The sequence below is a fragment of the Paroedura picta genome, chromosome 8 (genome assembly GCF_049243985.1).
Source record: "Paroedura picta isolate Pp20150507F chromosome 8, Ppicta_v3.0, whole genome shotgun sequence".
Classification (NCBI taxonomy): Eukaryota; Metazoa; Chordata; class Lepidosauria; order Squamata; family Gekkonidae; genus Paroedura; species Paroedura picta.
In genome coordinates this window covers 59,839,937-59,858,767 of record NC_135376.1, presented here as the reverse complement: position 1 = coordinate 59,858,767, position 18,831 = coordinate 59,839,937, and the positions used below count along the sequence as shown (strand labels likewise).

The following is an 18,831-nucleotide window of genomic DNA, read 5'->3' as shown; positions in this document are numbered from 1 at the left end:
CCCCAATTCCATGTCCAGATGATGCCCCCCCCCAAAAAAAAACAGAATCCCTGGCCAGTCTGGCCTGGATGAAATTCACCTCCCAACCCTAAAGTGGTGATTGGCCTTTCCCAAGACATTCCAGAAAGGGCCACAAGAGCCAAGCACCTTCTACCCACCCATTTACAATCTGCCTAAGTTCACAGAACCAGCATTTCTGTCAGATGGCTATCTGGCTTCTGCTTAAAAACTTCTAAAGAAGGAGAACACATCACCTCCTGAGGAAGCCTGTTCCACTGAGTAAACATTCTAACTGTCAAGGACTACTTCTGGATGTTTAGACAAGAATTCTTTTGAATTAATTTCATCCCATTGGGTCTGGTCTGACCATCTGGGGCAACAGAAAACAAATATGCTCCATCCTCTATGTCAGGGGTAGTCAACCTGTGGTCCTCCAGATGTTCATGGACTACAATTCCCATGAGCCCCTGCCAGCAAATGTAGTTGTAGTCCATAAACATCTGGAGGACCACAGGTTGACTACCCCTGCTCTATGTGACAGCCCTTCAAGTACTTGTAGATTGTTATCAAATCACCTCTTAGTCATCTTTTTTCCAGGCTAAGCAGACCAGGCTCCCTCAACCATTCCTCCTACATTTTGGTCTCCCAACCCCTCACCAATTTCATTGCCCTCCTCTGGTTGCACTCCAGTTTGTCTGCATCCTTGTTCTATTGTACCGTAAGTGAGGTCTAACACAGTACTCTAAGCGAGGTCTAACCAGAGCAAAGTGACACCATAACCTTGTGCCATCTGGACACTATACTTCTTTTGATACAACCCAAAATCCACTTTTCTCAGACTCACAGCAGATTATACATTGTGAACTGATGAAGTCAATTGAATAAGACACTAATAAGCAGTGTACTAGGTCCAGGAAACCTGAAATAAGGTTTGAATATTGGATAGTATACAGAATGGAGATACAATAAAACAAACCAGTAAAATATAATGCAGTGACCACAGAATAATACATATAGCAAACTGCTATTATGTTCTGTACAAAATGCTATAGTCCACAGCCTTTCCCCCTTTATACAGGCCTTTCCTGAACATGCCATTATAATTTAAACCTTTAAATAAATGCCCTCCTAAATAAATCTGTTTTAAGTAGTTTGTGGAATGTCAGAAGAGTGGGAGCTTTCCTGACATCTCAGGCAGGCTGTTTTACCAGGTGGATGCCACATAAGAATGCACACATACAGGCAGTTTTTGATTGTGTCAATTGAATGGCAGGCTGGCATTCTACCCCAATCAGACATGGCACTCCAGTTTGGAAATAAATGTGGCCACAACTTTATTATTATTGCACCCCCAGCCAGAGGGTTGGCCTGGAACACAAAGGGAGAGAGCCTGAACCCACAGCCATCTGGCTGATCCATACCAAGGGTCCATTGGTGCCCACAGCTGGGAAAGTGGGTCCCTTGCCACCTGGAATCCCTTATCAGGGAAGTGACCTAGAAATGGAGGGCAACAGCTGCCAGTCTCCATCAGCTACCCTGGTCGCCCAGCTGTGAGCCCATGGCCAGGGAGTCTACGCTCACCCCAGCCAACCTCTTATTGAGACCCCCAACCTCAGGGCACCAAGTGCATAAATGGGGTTCCCTACCAACAGGCTCCTCCCCGTGCTTCATACCACTGTTGTGACAATAAAACAAACTTTCAATCTCTTAACAATGCAACAAAACTCAAGCCAAGTTGTGGAAGAACACAAACCTTAGTAGAATGGAGTTACTCCACTCCCTGATAAACTCTCTGTAGCAGTCTTTGAATATATCTTTGTGAATAAGGTGAATATAGTTAGCATTTGCTAGCATCACACAGATATTCCTGACAAACCATGTTTGCTTTCCTAAGAAAAGGTTAATATAAAGGTTGCTTGTGCTATTGACTTGAGAGGACCCTGCATTATGCCAAGGAAATGAAAACAAAGACCAGGGAACTGTCTTGATTTTTTTCATTTAAACACTTTCTCAGCAGAAGATGTTACTGTTCACTGTCATATGGAGTTGTTAAGATCAGTCATATCAGTGCAAATTGTTATTTATCCTGACTGGAGCAAGACTACGTGAAAGGTAAAGGCTTCCTTGAGATTAAATTCTCACTGAGGGAATTTTTAAAGCCATACTGAAATTTGATTAATAGTTTTTGTCTTCTGTATACAGCAGCATTTTAATACACATATCAGGGTAATATACAGTATACAGTAGCATTTTAATACTCAGTATTTCAGAGTAAAAGATCATACACAATTCTCATGGTAACACAAAGTATTTTTTTAAAAGCTCATGGTATTTCACAAAGTAGGTTCCTATGTTTATGGCATTAACATTTATGACATATGCTTCCTGAACTCTTAATAGAAACACCAAGATAAAAATGTACAAAATAAAATATAGCAATAAATAAAGGATGCTCCAACTTTGCTGAAGTAAAAGAAGTCTGAGTCTGGTCCATGCCTGGACAGAAGATTTTGCTTCAGTATTTTTAAAAGATTGTTAAGAAAATATTATCACCTGAGACATAAACATTATTTGAGAATCTGATATTCATGGATTTAGAAACATATCATTTGACATACTGAACTGTCTGAGAAAAGCACTTGGACTTTGGGGTTGCTCAGAAAATCTGGATGCAGTTAGTTCAAATTATATCCATGTGTGTGTTTTATGTATGAGTTTCAAGGTAAGTTTCTCTAGAGAAAAAGCTAAATTTCTCTTCAGACAATTCATGGTATATTACAGACGTTTAGAGGAGGGCAGGCAAGGCAGTCAATGGAACATTTGCCTTCTGTGCCTCATGGGTACACCACTTTTAATATAAAGTCTCTAAGGCTTGGTCAGCATGAGAAAGAAAGAAGAGTTGGCTTTTATACCCTACTTTTCTTTACCGGGAGTCTCAAAGCGGCTTACAATCGCCTTCCCTTCCTCTCCCCACAACAGACACCCTGTGAGGAATGTGGGGCTGAGAGAACCCTGATGTTACTGCTCTGTGAGAGTAGCATTTTCAGGGCTGTAACAAGCCCAAGTTCACCCAGCTGGCTGCATGTGAAGAAGTGAGGAATCAAACTCAGCTCACCAGATTACAAGCCAATGCTCTTAACCACTACACCTTCCTTTCCTTTCCTTTCCTTTCCTTTCCTTTCCTTTCCTTTCCTTTCCTTTCCTTTCCTTTCCTTTCCTTTCCTTCCCTTCCCTTCCCTTCCCTTCCCTTCCCTTCCCTTCCCTTCCTTCCTTCCTTCCTTCCTTCCTTCCTTCCTTCCTTCCTTCCTTCCTTCCTTCCTTCCTTCCTTCCTGATCAGTTCTCCTTGTTCCTTGGAGATCAGTCTTTTTTTTAATTGACTGATTCATTTTATTTATATGCCTACACTCCCAGAACCAGCTATTCCTGTTATTCCTGAATGTCTCCAGGCCCTTACCTGGAGGTTGGCAACCAAGCTGGCTGCATATGGAGAAGGAGTCAGGAATCAAACCCATCTCTTGAGATTAAAGTCTGCTACTCTTTAAGCACTTCACCACATTGGATCTCAAGATCAAGAGGGGAGTACCAGGGTGGGGGTGGGGCAGAACCCAAGAAGGTCACAGTGCAGGTGTATGTGCTAGTGCCCAGTGTATTCCTGGGTTCACTGGGCTTTGCCTCCCTATCAGGTTGGGATGGAGATTTAAGTGGAAGAGGGGGTTGACTGGCCCCCAGAGGCCATGGGACCCCACTCCTTGCCTGACCATGTAGTTGGCAGCGGACTGCAGGGTCTTTCTCAGCATCCCCCTGTCCCCAGAGCCAGCAAAAGAAGCATGGGCATGAGTCCTGGTCACAACTTTTTATGATAATTGATCATTGCAAATCATGATGTGAATTGCACAGCATAAAGAATTTATTACTGCAGTGTGTCCTCCTACCCTGACCATCAGTTTCCATAGCCCATAAGTCATTGCTAAATATCTGAAGGAACTTGTATGAGCTACTATTATGAAGGTGAATAATGTTGGAATGGGCAATGACTAGTGTACAAAGAAGAAGAGAAGAAGACCCTGCAGGAGGCAGCAAAAAGGGGTGGGAGGTAGGGGAGCTGTTCAGGTGGCAAAATGCATCAGAGAGGCAGAGCGCTCCACATGATGCCTCATATAAGTGCTCATGCTCCGCCCTTCATGCTGCTGCTGAGCCGCCCAGGCAAGCACACATGCCGCCAGGCCCCAGCTGCCCTCGTATCTTCCTGCTAGCCGGACCCTCCACATTGTCAACTGGTGGCCGCTTCAATCTATAGCTTCTCCATACTATGCTTAGGAGTAAAAGCTGGACAGGGTGAAAGTGGTTTCCTTCGAAATGTGGTGTTGGAAGACAGTTTTATGGATTCTGCGGACTGCCAAAAAGACAAATAAGTGAGTTTAGATCAAATCAAGCCTGAACTTTCTCTAGAAAGTGACTAAACTATAGTGACTGAACTATTGTATATCAGTCATTATAAGAAGATAAGAGTTAAAGGAAAAGACAATAATGTTAGGAAAAGTTGAAGGCAGTAAGTTAAAGAGAAGACCCAACATATGATGGTTTGACTCAATAAAAGAAGCCATGGCCTTCAGTCTGCAACATCTGAGCTGTTTACGATAGAATGTGTTCATTAATTCATGGGGTTGCCATATCTCAGAAGAGATCTGATGGCAGCTGTGATTAATAAAAGTCCTCCTTGTTTCCAGCTACTACTTGTTGCTTTAGGAGTGAAGCCAGGCTATTTTTAATAGTCTTATTTGATCTAGCTTAAAGCTGTACAGTTTTTATTGTGGCATGTTTGTTTCCTGAGAAAACCTTTAATACAAAGATTAGCAGGCAGTTTAATTAACACCCCTTATTGTTCATCAAAACATATTCTGCCATTACTCACAAACTAAGAACAGGCCCAAGGGGTCCTGTCTGTATGGTGCTCCTGCGTTTTTACCCTAGAAGTATATTAGTGGAATTATACAAGGGAAGGACTGAATCAGCCAAAGTTGGCCAGATTAAATTTTTGGTTCCACTTGAATTCTGAAGTCTTAATTTTTATAATAATTGCATGCCCACATCGTACATGTTGGCTGTTAATTTCTTTTGAAAAATGTTTCTATAATAGCTACATTAGAAGCCGGGAAGTCAGTAATTTTGTGAACTCAGTTCCTTACTTAGCATATTAAGTGGGAGCAGACCTGTACTATTATACTTGCCTTAATTTTGTCATCCAAGATTAAAGTAACCTTGGAGAGAGAACTAATTTTCATCAAAATTGTATATAAACATGTCTTCAATGCTGAGTGGTTAGGTTTTTTCCAAATACAATAAACACTTTGTTATTTAGAATGTTCCATAAACTGGCCTTGCCCATAAGTTCCCCTCAGCCACCAAAGCTCTACAACTTCAGGCACAGACATGCTCTACTCCCAGTTGTTTAGTTGGCCATCTTGATGCCTTCAGCCATTGTTCATCGTCTGACTTCTTGGGTGCAGCTTTCTCTGTCAGCCTGCTTCAAGCTGTCCTGAGCCAACTCTGTCAGGCATATTCCAGGCAGCTGGCCTGCTTGTCTGCCTATTGTGTAAAATGGCTCTGTAACTCAGGGGTGGAGGTTAAGAGGAAGGCTCCTACCTGGTACAGATGTTGTCACCATGCTGCTCCCAGTGATGTGCAGATTTTGTTGGTAGAGTTTAAATATGCCAAGAGGGGCAGTGCACCAAACCATTTAAACTAATAAAATAGCTTTATTGTGTATCAAAAAAGGAATGAAAGAAAGACCTAATTGTCCTGTTCTGCAATCTGTTCCTTCTGGAAGCTAGGAGGGAGGAAGTGTTCTCAAAGGAGCAGGAAGTCTCCAAAAGAACCAATCAGGACCTTGAATCCAGGGAACAGCCTTCAAATGACTGGTCTCCATTCTCCAGAACTGGGCACAGAACGTGGCAGTGGGGAAGAATCCATTGCATTCCTACCAACTCCCTTTCAAGCCCTGGCTTCTACCTGGTAGAATCTGCCCCTGGAAGAGCTGAGGGCCCTGTCAAAGCTATCACAGTTCCGCAGGGCATGCAGGACAGAGCTCTTCCACCAGGCATTTGGTTGAGGTTGGGCTGAAAGATCCTGGTTTTCCCTTCCTCCCTTCTTTCTCTCTTCTCTGTTGGAAGATCCAGACACTTGACATTATCTTACTCCTGCTGAAGCATGGGCCTTGCTGTCAAGAAAGGCTGCAGAGTTAGAGGGGGAAATGTGCTTATTCTCCGCTGTAATTTTGTCAAGCATTGTTTAATTTGGGTTTTTTAAAATAGTTTCTATGTTTTTTAAACTTAAATGGACTCCGGGGAACGGTGGAGGACAGGAGGGCCTGGAGGAGCATTGTCCATGGGGTCGCGATGGGTCGGACACAACTTCGCACCTAACAACAAATGTTTTTTAATTGTAATGCATATATGACTTGATTGTAACCTGCTGCCATCCAGCTTTTTAAAGGATTTTTTTTGTAAAAAAATAATAGCGTACCATTGTGATCTGAAGAACTAAGTTGTACTTCAGGTTACCAACCCCAGTTTGGAGCAGTGCCTACAGAGGGTGGGGTTGGTGTGGGGTGTTTCTAGAAAAGTTGTTAGTATTGGTGGTTGTCTTGGTCCCATTGGGGAGAGCTGCATTACATCCTTTGATGTAACATCCAGGTCAAAATTAGCTCCCTTAGTCCTTCCTTTCTCCTCTTCTCATTGAAATTCATATTTCTTACATACCATATATGTAAGCTGAGTTTTTCAGCCCTTTTTCAAGCTGAAAAAGTCCTCCCTCAGCTTATATGCGGATATTTTAAAAAAACAGCTTCCAGACAGGACTGGAGGGTGGGGATGGGAGACTATACTTGCCTGAAGAAGCAAAGGCAGGAACAGCAGAGACACAGCAAGCCTGGGAGGGAAAGAGCAGTCTCCGCCTCCCCCACTCCCTGCCTTAACAAGGCTAGCACGAGGCTGGCATGTATTACAGGAAGCTCTGAAGCCTCTGTCTCACAGGGAGAGCAGAGAGCAGAAGGAGTAAATACTCCTAAAGCAAGGAATAAAGGCAAGAGAAGTCAGAGGGAAAGAGGATGGAGAAGGAGGGTGGGAAGAAAAGGGAAAAAAAATCCTGCTCAAAACAGGGGGGAGGGGAGGAAAGGAGAAAAAGCCACTATCCAAACACCAACCTTGGTTTATATGTGAGTCAATAAGTTTTTCCAGCATTTTGTTGTATAATTAGGTGCCTCAGCTTATATGCAGGTCGGCTTATATGCGAGTATATATGGTACTTTTTTCCTAACATATATCACTTGTAGGCTTCTGTAAGCATGTCTCTTACAGAAGGCTTCTGTAAGCATGTCCTCATACTTCCTAATTATTAGTTCCTACATATATCTTCTGGGATAACTGACGACTGTCCAGTTATGCTCCACTTTATCTAAATCAACAAACTTCAGGTTTTTTAGTGTAAAGGAGAAAAATCCATTGTGACGACCTATAAGAGGGTACCAGCTATCAGAAGTCTCGTTCTCCTATCAGTCCCCATCAGTTTGTTCAGTTTAGCATAAGCTTCAACATAGCCAATATTAGTCTTATGTCTTATTCTGAGACAACAAAAAATAAGCATGTTGGTATGCATGGGATATAACTTGTATGGCAGGTAAGGATAAAGAAATAAATTATTCCAGAAAAATGAGGATGGCAGAATCCTTTGCATAAGAAACAGAATCTGTGCAATGTGTAGTAGTGTTCTTCTGTATCTGCTGTTTATTTCAATGGACACTTAATTGTTCTTGCATTACCTGCCAATATGATTTTCAAAATCAGTTTTCTCTTTCAGATTTAGACAGTTTTGCAGTTCAAGACTTTAGTTACTATTACTAAATACTATTACTATTATTGTTTGAGTGAGTTAGTGCTTTTTGGAAAATAGTTACACTCCTACTTTTTGCTTCTTTCTAGGAGTGACTGGGTAACCTCTTACAAAGTAATGGTGAGCAATGACAGTCACACCTGGATCACTGTCAAAAATGGATCTGGAGACATGGTTAGTATCACATCACATAATGTTTCACCAGTCACAACATTTAGCAGGTGCTTCATATTAATAAACTATCCCAAGAATGGATTAGTTCTGTAGAATTACTATTTCAAATAAAAACTGAAATTTCTATCTCGGGCATTCATAATTAGAAGATGGTTAAGTGTAATTGTGTTAAGGACCATGTAATTAAATTAAGATGCTCTCTGATAGCTGGTTATTGGATCCTGATGTTCAGAGTTGTATACATCTTCCTCCTGATGGATGACCACCCTGACTGTTTCCCAGAATCCTTAGCCAGATGCTTGGAAGAAGTGATGAAGTAGTTCAAGCAGAGTTGTCTGAAGCTCAGCCCTTCAAAGAAGGATGTCCTGTGGCTGGGTAAGAAGGGACCAAGCAAGGAAGTGTGCTTGCCTAACCTGGACAGAGTACAACTAGCAGTAGCCTGCTCCACCAGAAACCTGGGTGTGAGCCTCAATGCCTTCCTCTCCATAGAGGCCCAGGTCACAAAAGTAGCACAGCAGGCCTTCTACCATCTAAGCCAAGCCAAAGCTACTAGTGCCCTACTTGGCCCCAGAACACCTAGCCACAGTGATCCATGTGACAGTCACTTCTAGACTGGATTTCTGCAACTCACTCTATGCAGGCCTTCCTTTATCCTTGATCTGGAAACTGCAATTGGTTCAGAATGCCGTGGCCAGGATCCTAACAAATACACCATGGAGATCCCACATCTGGCCAGTACTCTAACAATTCAACTGGCTCCCAATTGAATTCTGGATTAGGCTAAGGTACTGGTAATTACCTTCAAGGCCATATGCAGTCTGGGCCCAGTGTACCTGAGAGACCATCTCTCTGCCTGTATCCCCAAAAGTGCACTACGCTCTGCCACCACCAACCGGCTAGTAATCCTTGGCTCCAAAGAAGTATGTCAGGCCTCAACCTTGTGGAACAAGCTCCCTGAAGAAATCAGGGCCCTGGTTGGACTCCCAGAATTCTGCAGGGCCTGCAAAAGTGAGCTCCTCCACCGGGCAATCAACTGAGGTTAATCAGATCTAAAAGCATCCGGTGGTCCCCTCAAGCCATACTCTCCAAAATCTGAATGATTCTGACCTCCCTAGGCATTCTGTTAAAGTTTTTATATTGAAATTGTTAAATTATGGTAATCTGCTAATTATGGTAATCTGCTAAACTTATATTTATTACTAGAATTGTTACTGATATGTTGTTGTGACAGTTATTAATGTATGACGTTCTAGTTATCCCATGATGTTCCAATGTAAACCACCCTGGGCTGTATGGGAGGACAGTATAAAAATCTACAAAAATGAAAATAAATAAATAATGAAACATGTATCATATGGAGCAGTTAAGCAACATGTACAATTAATTAATATTTCCACCCATTAATAACATCCATGTAGAACTACTCTAGAAACAATTATAAGAGCTTTGCTTACTCATCCTAAAAATACATTGAGGACTGTAACTTGGTCAACAGAAATTAAATTTTCAATTGATACATTTTTGTTGAGGGTCTTTGAGGGTCCCCTAAAGCCTGTATACATTACAGTACATGCCTGTTTGGTACAGCATTGGCTTGATGACAACTGATTGGTCAGAGTGAGAAAAAAAAACCCTGTGTGGTATTGAGGCTCTCTAGCTGCAATGATATCATATACACAAAGGGTGAGGAAATAGCAGGTTTTCTCTTGTGAAGATGGGTGCAGAGTGATACTGCAGCTTTCAACCTCATGACATTTGGTACACATTTGCCTAGCTGGATGGCATTCTGGGCTTGTAGGAAGATGCACAATAAAGTGGTTGGAATAAAGTAGGCCACATTTTTATTTCATCTCCAGGACCGTTTATGCACTGGAGGTTTCATGCCGGGCTGCAGGTTGGAGTTTTATTCATGGTAGGTTGCCCCACCTCTTCCTGCACCCATGCGGGAGAGTATTTGGCCTGGTGCACCTCATCCACCCCCAATTTGTGCTCCTGCATGGGATCTGGGCCAGTGAAGTTCCCAGTGTGTAAACGGTCCAGCAGGAGCTTTGGCAAGGCACGGAAAGGATCCTCTTCCTGCAGGGTACCCGGGATTCCAGTGGCACCCTGGGGAGACCACTACCACCTTTCCCACATTATGGCTTCCCTTGCCACTGGTAATCCCACCTGGAGAGTGATTGCCTGGGGGACCCACCAGATGTAAGCCTCTATCTAGATCACCCTGGTCACCTGGCAATGTGAGCCACCCTTGCCTCCATAGCCAGGTTGGCATTATCATTTCCCTCTTTGTAATTTACTCCGGGGATCTTTATAGAAGGACAGGGTAGAAACATAATATTAAAATACACAAACAAATATGTATTTTCCTGCTTCTCACCATCTTTTTAGCCTTAACAACTCATTGTGCAGTTTTAGGCTGGTCATTCACTTATTGATTTCCTGCATGCCAGCAACTTCTCTTCTGAACAATCCATAAGTACAAATGAGACTTTTGTTTGGATGATTGGTTGAAAAGCCTCTGTGTAATCCCAAGGCAGAAATACAGACCTGAATGGTAGAAGAAGTGGTTAAGTCTATACTGTAATTCTATTTAAGAATTGTGCCCCAAGTTAAGCATTCAGCAGTTAGGCTGCATTGATGTCTAAGCACTGTTATCCTGAATGGTAATGTATTGCTAGATTCCTTGTCCAGGGTGTTTAGACTGTGAACCAAATCTGATGGTTGCTTTATGCTAGTAGTCACTAATTACCCACTACACTATTTTGTGCATCAAAACAGATTTTTGAAGGCAATGATGAAAAAGAGATCCCAGTACTCAACGAACTGCCTGTACCACTTGTGGCACGTTACATTCGGATAAACCCCCGAACATGGTATGAAGACGGAAGCATATGCATGAGGTTGGAGATCTTAGGTTGCCCTCTGCCAGGTAAAAGAACATCTTTAAGACAAATTGTAGCACCACCCAGTGTGGTTCCCTTGAGTTGTTCCAGTGGGCGCAGACACCAAAACTATGTCTGAATGAGCCATCCAAACGAAAAACACAGTTCTGATGTCCATAATGTAAGCACTGGATCTCCCTTGATCCAGGCAATCCATTGGAGATGTTTTCAGAGCCTGTATTGATCCTTCTGTGCCAAGAGAAAGCTATTTGTTAAATATGCTAGGCAGTTTACTGTAAGGGGGGGAAAACAGAAACAAAAAACCATTCAGTCCTTCAGTTGGTTTGCGTCCCTTGGAGTATAAATAAATAAATTAAATAGTGGAGGGATAGCAAAATGGTCTTCCTAAAGTGCAGACACAATATGATAAGGACTCATGCAAGAAGAGGATAGAGAAGGCACATGGGCACTTCAGTTTTCTCTCTGGCTTTAATGCTGTGCAGATGGATGCAGAATGACACATAGGGATTTGCAGTTGCCCGAAAGGGATAGATGTACTTTTCTTTCCAGTTCTTTCACAAATCAAATGTAAAGCAGAAAATATCCCATTTTGGTTTTTTTTAAATATAGAGCTACAGACAGGGAAGGAGATGCCTGTGAGCACCCACTGAATTGATTTATTTATGACTGTCGGAGAGCTTGCTGCAAGGCAGAATGGTATTTTTCCCAGAATGATAATCTTCATCTGCATGTAGACACCTGGTGACCCAGTAGATATCAGTTGCCGTTAAACATGCATTTAGATCCTACTTTAGCTGCAGGCTGCAGGCTGGGCTGCCACTGTTCTAAATGGCAAAAAAGTGGCCAGGCTACTGTTCTCAGATTATGTTTGGTATTTAATCTCAGTCAAAACTGTGTTACATATACTATGGAGATTTGCAGTATGGCCCATTATGCGCGGAGTGGAAGGTCCACATTCGGGGTGGAATGGCGGTGGCTAAAATCACAAATTATACACGCAACTGGGCGCAGAGTCAACGTATGCCGCCGAAAAAGCCATGTTAGTGAGATGCAGAATAAAGTGGAGCTTCCCAGGACCAGGGCGCAACCAGAAGCGGCTCCAGAGTAGCTGCGTGCATAATCGGATACTCTGGGTTTTGCCGCCGTTGCGTCCCATCCCGTGAATAAACGGTTTGCTTCGCTTCTTCCTCCTCCGCGTTCTCCATGCCACCGTTTCAGTGGCCGTGCATAATAGGCCTATGACAGCAGCTGTGAGTTTCCTGTGGGAATTCAATTCAGAAGTTCCTCAGGACCCAATGTGGATTGGGACTGCCATGTGAGGCAGAAGGAGTTCCTTCTCCATCCCTCCCCCACCTGTTCCTGACATGAAATCCCTACATTCTGCAGGGGGTTGGACTGGATGAGCCTGGAGGTCTTTTCCAACTATGATTATAAATGACTCTGGGGAAATTGTTTGCCCTGTCTGTATGGGATGCAAATTCATGGGGGGAATAACAGGAACCCCTCCTCCCCCTGGCCCATGGCCACTACCAGAAATGCAGCATTTCTGAATTGTTCCAGGAGAAAACACATGACTGGTCTCCTGCCACAAAAGGGGTAAATGCAACGCATAGTTGAGACCTCCCTGACATAAGCTCTTCATGAATCAACCATATTAATTCTGATTTTCACATCCTCTTTTTGTGTACTTTTTGCTGATAAACCAATGATTGCATTTTTTTTGTTTGCAAATGCTTACGTGGATTCCATTTCACTAATTTTAGTGGGGAATAATATAGCTCCTTGAAGAGTATGATTTCCAAACCAGTTGTTGTAACTTCCCACATATTACATGTCTCAATAGCAGAAAATTTCAAATTAAATTAAATACCACAACCTTTGTAGTGTGCTTAGGGCAGCAATACTTCCAAATGTCCCTGTTTTGAAATCCCTTCCAGATCTCTGCTTTCATTTGTGGAGTGGTTGGCCATGACTGGTATTTGGATGGATGAACTCCAAAGAATACCAGGGTCATTATGGCAAACCACTTTGAATGTCTCTTGCTTTGAAAACCCGTAAGTCAACTGTGACTTGATGGCAAACAAACAAACAACATCATTGTGGCCTGGATTTGCAAAAACTGCTGCACAGGACAGATGTACTTTGGTCTGGTCAAAGCTTTCTGTTCCTTTGTTAGCATGATTTTATTTTCCATTTTGGGAAACAGTTATGTATATGGACAATATGTACATAAAACCACAACATAATTGTTTTAGTTCCACCCCCCCCCCCTTGGGTTACGTGCACAATCACATTATCATTACTTTTAGTCTGTGGAAAGAAGTCAACTATAATCTTGTCTCACTGAAAAGATTATAAGAATAAAGTCAAGTTTGTCCATTCTTGGGCTATTGTATAAGGGTCTAAGAGATGTTATTTCAACCAGGGGTATAAGTGAATCACTTTCCTTTTCAATGCATATCTTGTCAACAGTTGACAATGTAATCTTAAATCTCATATAACAGATGATGCTTTACTCAAATTTGCTGTGTTTTTTTCAAACATTACCTTTAATGAAAACCTCTGGAACAAATGTAAACTGCAAGTAAGCACCAGTCTCGGGAAAGTTTCATGGAAAGTTTAAATTGTATTAAAACTGTTTTATTATTTTATTAAGAATATACATTACCAGTCCTGTGAAGAATTGCAAAAAAGGCAAGACTGAAACACTCTTCTGCATTAGAACTCACTGGGTTAGATCCAAGCTATCCTTCCACTTGAGGAGAGGTACTTCTACTCATATAAGAAGATCTGGGGTTTTGTACCCTGCTTTTTACTGCCCAAAAGAATCTCAAAGCAGCTTACAATACCCTTATTCACCCCTGTGAGGTAGGTGAGGCTGAGAGAGCTTGGATGACTGGCTGCAATTTCTATTGATTCCCCCTTTGCCACTGCATATCCCTGTGCTGCATCCCATACCACTGCAAAGTATCCTCCAGACTTCAAAACTTCATTTCAGAGGATCAGACAGCTGCAGCAAAAAGAGGGAGGTGGGAAAGAAGCCCTGTGTGAGTGAGCCTCCAGTTCTTTAAAGCCAGCCAATAACTGATAATTTAAATATAACAAAGAAGGACATTTTACCTCATTACTGTGCATACTGAGGAAAGGGGGATTTTTACCAGTGTAGTGAAGTGGTTAGAGTGGTGGACTAGGATCAAGAGGACTCAGGTTGAAGCCCCCCCCCCCTTTGCCATGGAAGCCTGCTGGGTGATGGTGGGCCAGTCCCTCACAGACTAACCTCACAGAGGTCTAGTCAGAATGGAGAACAATCTTATATATCTAAAACATGATATCAATAAAACAGCAGGCTTTCCCACAAATAAATCAGAAGGAAGGAGCAACCATCACACCTTCTTTAAATGACTGCTAGCAAGTATAATTCTTGAGGAGCAGGGGAAGTCTTTTATCTGTATGAGATCATATTTTAGACTGATCATTATGGTCCCTTTATATTTCCTCTGCAAATGTAACCATCATATTAATATTTGTATCACAGATCCAAATAATTATTATCACAGAAGAAATGAAATGATGACAACAGACAACCTTGATTTTAAGCACCACAACTATAAAGAAATGAGGCAGGTAGGGCATAAGGAATGTGTGTGCATGCATATTTTTTTATCATGTGTAACAGTGGATCAATAGTGCTGCACTCCCATTTACCAGAGAAAAGTTTTGTAAATGCAGCATGCTCAGAAAAGATGTTGCGTTCTCAATGTGACATTATAATTCTTTATCAAAAGTCACCTGCACTGTATCTTATGGATTTTGTACAACTGAAAACAAAGAAAACAACTTTAGTTAGGCTGTGTAAAAACTTACACAAAGATTGGCTTTCTGTATTCATCAATAATTGGGATAATTTCATTATTTAAAAAGGAAAAAAAAATGAGACTTATCTTGTAAAGTTCCCAAAAGCTGAATTTGGACAGAATGGCTGACTTCTGTAATTGTTGAAGTACCCCACACTGTAAAGTATTGAAAGAGCTGTCAAATTGTTTCCATACAAGTAAGTAGAACCCTTTGGGTCCAGTGATCTGCATGGAACAAAAGGAAGGGCTGTAATCACAAGTACCATTAAGAAAAGCCCAGTGGTTTTCGTGACTTCAGACTTGTGTCTTTGTTCCATGTTGTCCATAGAGAGCATTTACTTCATTGATTTGTATTAAATAAGAAAAAGGACTGCATCCCCTTTAGGCAGAAGGCATCGGCACTTGCTGTTTCTCTCACACTGTAAGGATAGCAGTTCCATGACCCATTTTTAAATCAAATTTAGCATTGGTTTGAATTTCCTGAGGGAAGGGAATGCTTTTTCTGCAAGGGCACAACCAAAAGTTCTTAAGGAATAGGCAAAGTGGCTTTTGACGAATTCCAAGAACATTGGCACTTCTGATAGACGATATGGAAAACTAGGTTAATAACTGTATTAGCTTAGAGAAATGGTTGGAGAAGGGACTGTTATTGTATTATCTTTTTCTTCTATTTGTGCCTTTATACACACATGCACAGACAAGCAAAAGGAATGGGCGAAGGGGGATTTGCAGCACCAGGAGAAAGAAATTAGACATCCTAAAGAAATGCAAACTAGACAAATACAAAATATGAAATATGAACCAATGGAATATTCTGATTTAATATTTATGCTTTGAAACTATGGATTTCCACCATAGCAACTGCACAAAGCATGCTTCCTACGTAGAAATATGAGGCAAAGAAAATAATAGGTGGAGTTATGTTTTGGTTGACATGACACAAACGTTCTGAGGATCTATGAGGATAATATGGATCAAATCTTAGCACCATGGCAGAGCCGCAGAGATGTCCATTTGGAGATTTCTGTGATGCTAAAGGTGCCCAAACCCATAGCCATGATATGTAATTGGGTAATAATTTGGGAGTAACTAAAAGTAAAACTCCATGTTTCCAGGGGATTCATGCTTTGAAACCCTGTTTTTGCTCAAGGGCATGGCCAAGAAGGCATGGATCTATGATTTTTTGGTGTTAGCTGTGGCTATCAATAGAAGAAGTGATCTTATGTTGAGTTTGGGGTGAATAGATGCAAAAACCCTGAGGATCTGTGAGGATTTCATTTCAGAACCATGTTTTTTCTATGTGGTGTAGCCCAAAAGGTTTGTTGATTGTTGTGGTATATGCTGTGGCTGTTGACAGAATAGATAATCTTAGAGTGAGTTTGAGGTGACTGGATGCAAAAAATCCTGAGGATCCAATCTTTGGAACCTTGTTTTTTCTCCATGGTGTGGCCTGGAAGGTGTGGATTTGTTATTTTTGTGTTGTATACTGTGGCTATTGATAGAAAAAGTGATCTTATAGTGAATTTGGGGTGTCCCAGTGCAAAAATCATGAAGATCCATGAGGATATGTGTATTTTAACCCCTTTTGCCCCACTGTGGCACCATGACACTGTAGATGCATGACATTTGTGGTGTTGCCTATAGTCTAAGAAATGCTCTACAGAATGAATGTGGTTTTATTTCTTTTCATTGTAAAAATCATATGAAATCATGAGGATCCATTTGAAATCATCTAGATCTGGCTTTTACCCACACCTTCCCAAAAGCACTTTGTAGAAAACTTAGGAGAGTTAACCCAGAACATATTTCCAGGAAATCCTCCCCCCAAGACGAAATCCCCTCCCCAAGCCAAAAAATAAAAGTCATCTGCCTCCACTCATTGAGGCACCGATTGATGGGCAATCAGCCTCTTGGGGGAGGGGGGCTGAATGCCAAGCAGAAATCAGCAGCTGAAGACCCACAGGTAATGCTGAAGGTGCTCCTTATCTCTAAACCTGCCACCCATCCCGCAAAATTATCTCCCTCCAAATAGCTACGTATGTCTTCCTTTCACCCTCTCCCTCCAAGAGCAAAAGAATGCAATGAGCTCTCACATGGGCAAGGCATTTTCATTGAAACCAAAGGGAGCAGTACTCTTGGCTTATGAGGATTCTAATCAAGCTAAATGGGTAATCATTGGAGTAGCCACAGAAATCAAAAGTCAACCCTCCCAAGCCCCATCTATGCCGGCAGAGAGATTTCCATGCATTTCCCACATTCAACGCACATGCACCAAAGGAGAAAACTCTGCCCCCCTCCCAAAAAGCCCATGAATGTTCACAGGGGTAAGACCCTATGTGGCCATGTGTAGTCATCAGGGGCATGTCCATGTGAGCCCGGTTCATGACTCATAAATTACCCAGTTTTGTGGGTTTGCAGAGACCTGTGAGTTCACTCATGCCCATCTCTATTCTTCAGCCTTGGAAACACCAATAGGAGCTTTCCAAAGCTTAGCAGGCACTGCTAGTTGCCAATAACATAGTTCCCATTCTGCTCTGTGGGTCAGGATGCTATATACGGCATTCCGCAGGGCCTGTAAAATGGAGCTCTTCCTCCAGGTTTATGGTTGAGGCTGGGGTCGGTGAGGTAGATCCACACACCCCCTCCAGGTATGAGTATCCAGGTATGAATATCCATCTTTCCTCCTTCCTCTTGCTCTAATAGTGGGAGGTGGGGAGGGGTTTTCCACCATGTTGGTAATTATGTTTTAAGTGAGGGTTTTAGTGGGGGTTTTTATGAGATGTAACCCGCCATGAGCCAATTCAAGAGTGGCGGGAAATAAATCTAACAACAACAACAACAACAACAACAACAACATAGCCTCAGCTCCACGGCCTCTCCTCTGTTTCCTGGTAGCTGTTAGATAGAGAGGCAGCAAACTTGCTAAAAGCAGAGCATGTTCAGTTTTTTTATGATTGTGAACATCACTCTCCTTCTGGAGTTTAGGTGTTCGGGGGAATCAGGGTTCTGAGCCACCCTGTATCTCTGCTCATGCTGAGTACTTTCCTGTTGTACCTTTTTGGGGAGGCTGTAACTTGGACCCCTGAATCTTTACCAACCTTTGAGAGCAGTTAGAGGATAGTTAGCCAGAGATTACCTGTGAATGTGGTATCTCTAGCACACTGGGAGGGGGGGGGGCAAGTTCTATTGCACCACAAACCTCATGAACTGAAACTTAGCTCTAAAATGTTTGTGATGGTTCATAATTGGTGGACTGGGGTACCATGAACCAAATCACATTTTCCAGGTTCATGCCCAGATGACCTTCATGCTAGATGACCTTCAGAAAGTTTCAGCCTTTCATTTCTACAGCTGTAATTATATATTACTATAGACATGAATCATATTCCATCCAGAATTGACAGGTAATGTGACTGACTGCAGAAGGATAGTGCATATAAATGACCAACATTCATATGAGCATGAACATTTGCCAGTCTAAGCTTAGATTTACCAACTATTATTGTCTCCCCTTAACTTAAAGCATACAACAAAAAAATCAAGATTTTTATTGCCATACATGTAGGTGTAAAACATACTAAAGATATTTCTTTCTGATTTTGTCTTCAAATATCTAAACATAATATATTAGGACTTGAAGTATGTGAATCATGTTTGGTGTGCTGAATCTTCAGCATATTTATACTGAATGACTCATAATTCATTTTTTATTGAGCATTTGTGTACTGAGTCACACTCTGAGCTCACAAGAGATTTCATGGCCTATATTTGCAGCAGACAGATTAGATGAGTAGAAACTCAATTGGCATAATTAGTGTCAAGAACAATAAAGTTAAATGTGGTTTTAGATCCTAATTGTGCAAAGGCAGGTTGCTCAGATTTGAAATATATTTCAGAGAAACTAATAACTCAAAACAGGAGAAAATTGTTTCCTCTGATCTTACATAAGGAGTGAAGAGAAATGGGATTAAACAGTAGTGGATGCGGTAATTGGTCAATAGAGAATTATGCC

General features: G+C 41.9%; 1 protein-coding gene across 2 annotated transcripts in view; it reads left to right on the top strand.

Moving 5' to 3' along the window:
• The window catches only part of CPXM2 (carboxypeptidase X, M14 family member 2), a 96,306-nt gene that overhangs the window by 46,773 nt on the left and 30,702 nt on the right, over positions 1-18,831 (top strand). For both annotated transcript variants that reach the window (XM_077350022.1, XM_077350023.1), the window contains 3 exons: positions 7,978-8,062; positions 10,841-10,991; positions 14,501-14,589. In XM_077350022.1, coding sequence (XP_077206137.1) covers positions 7,978-8,062; positions 10,841-10,991; positions 14,501-14,589 — 325 coding nt within the window. The remainder of the gene's footprint in view (positions 1-7,977; positions 8,063-10,840; positions 10,992-14,500; positions 14,590-18,831) is intronic.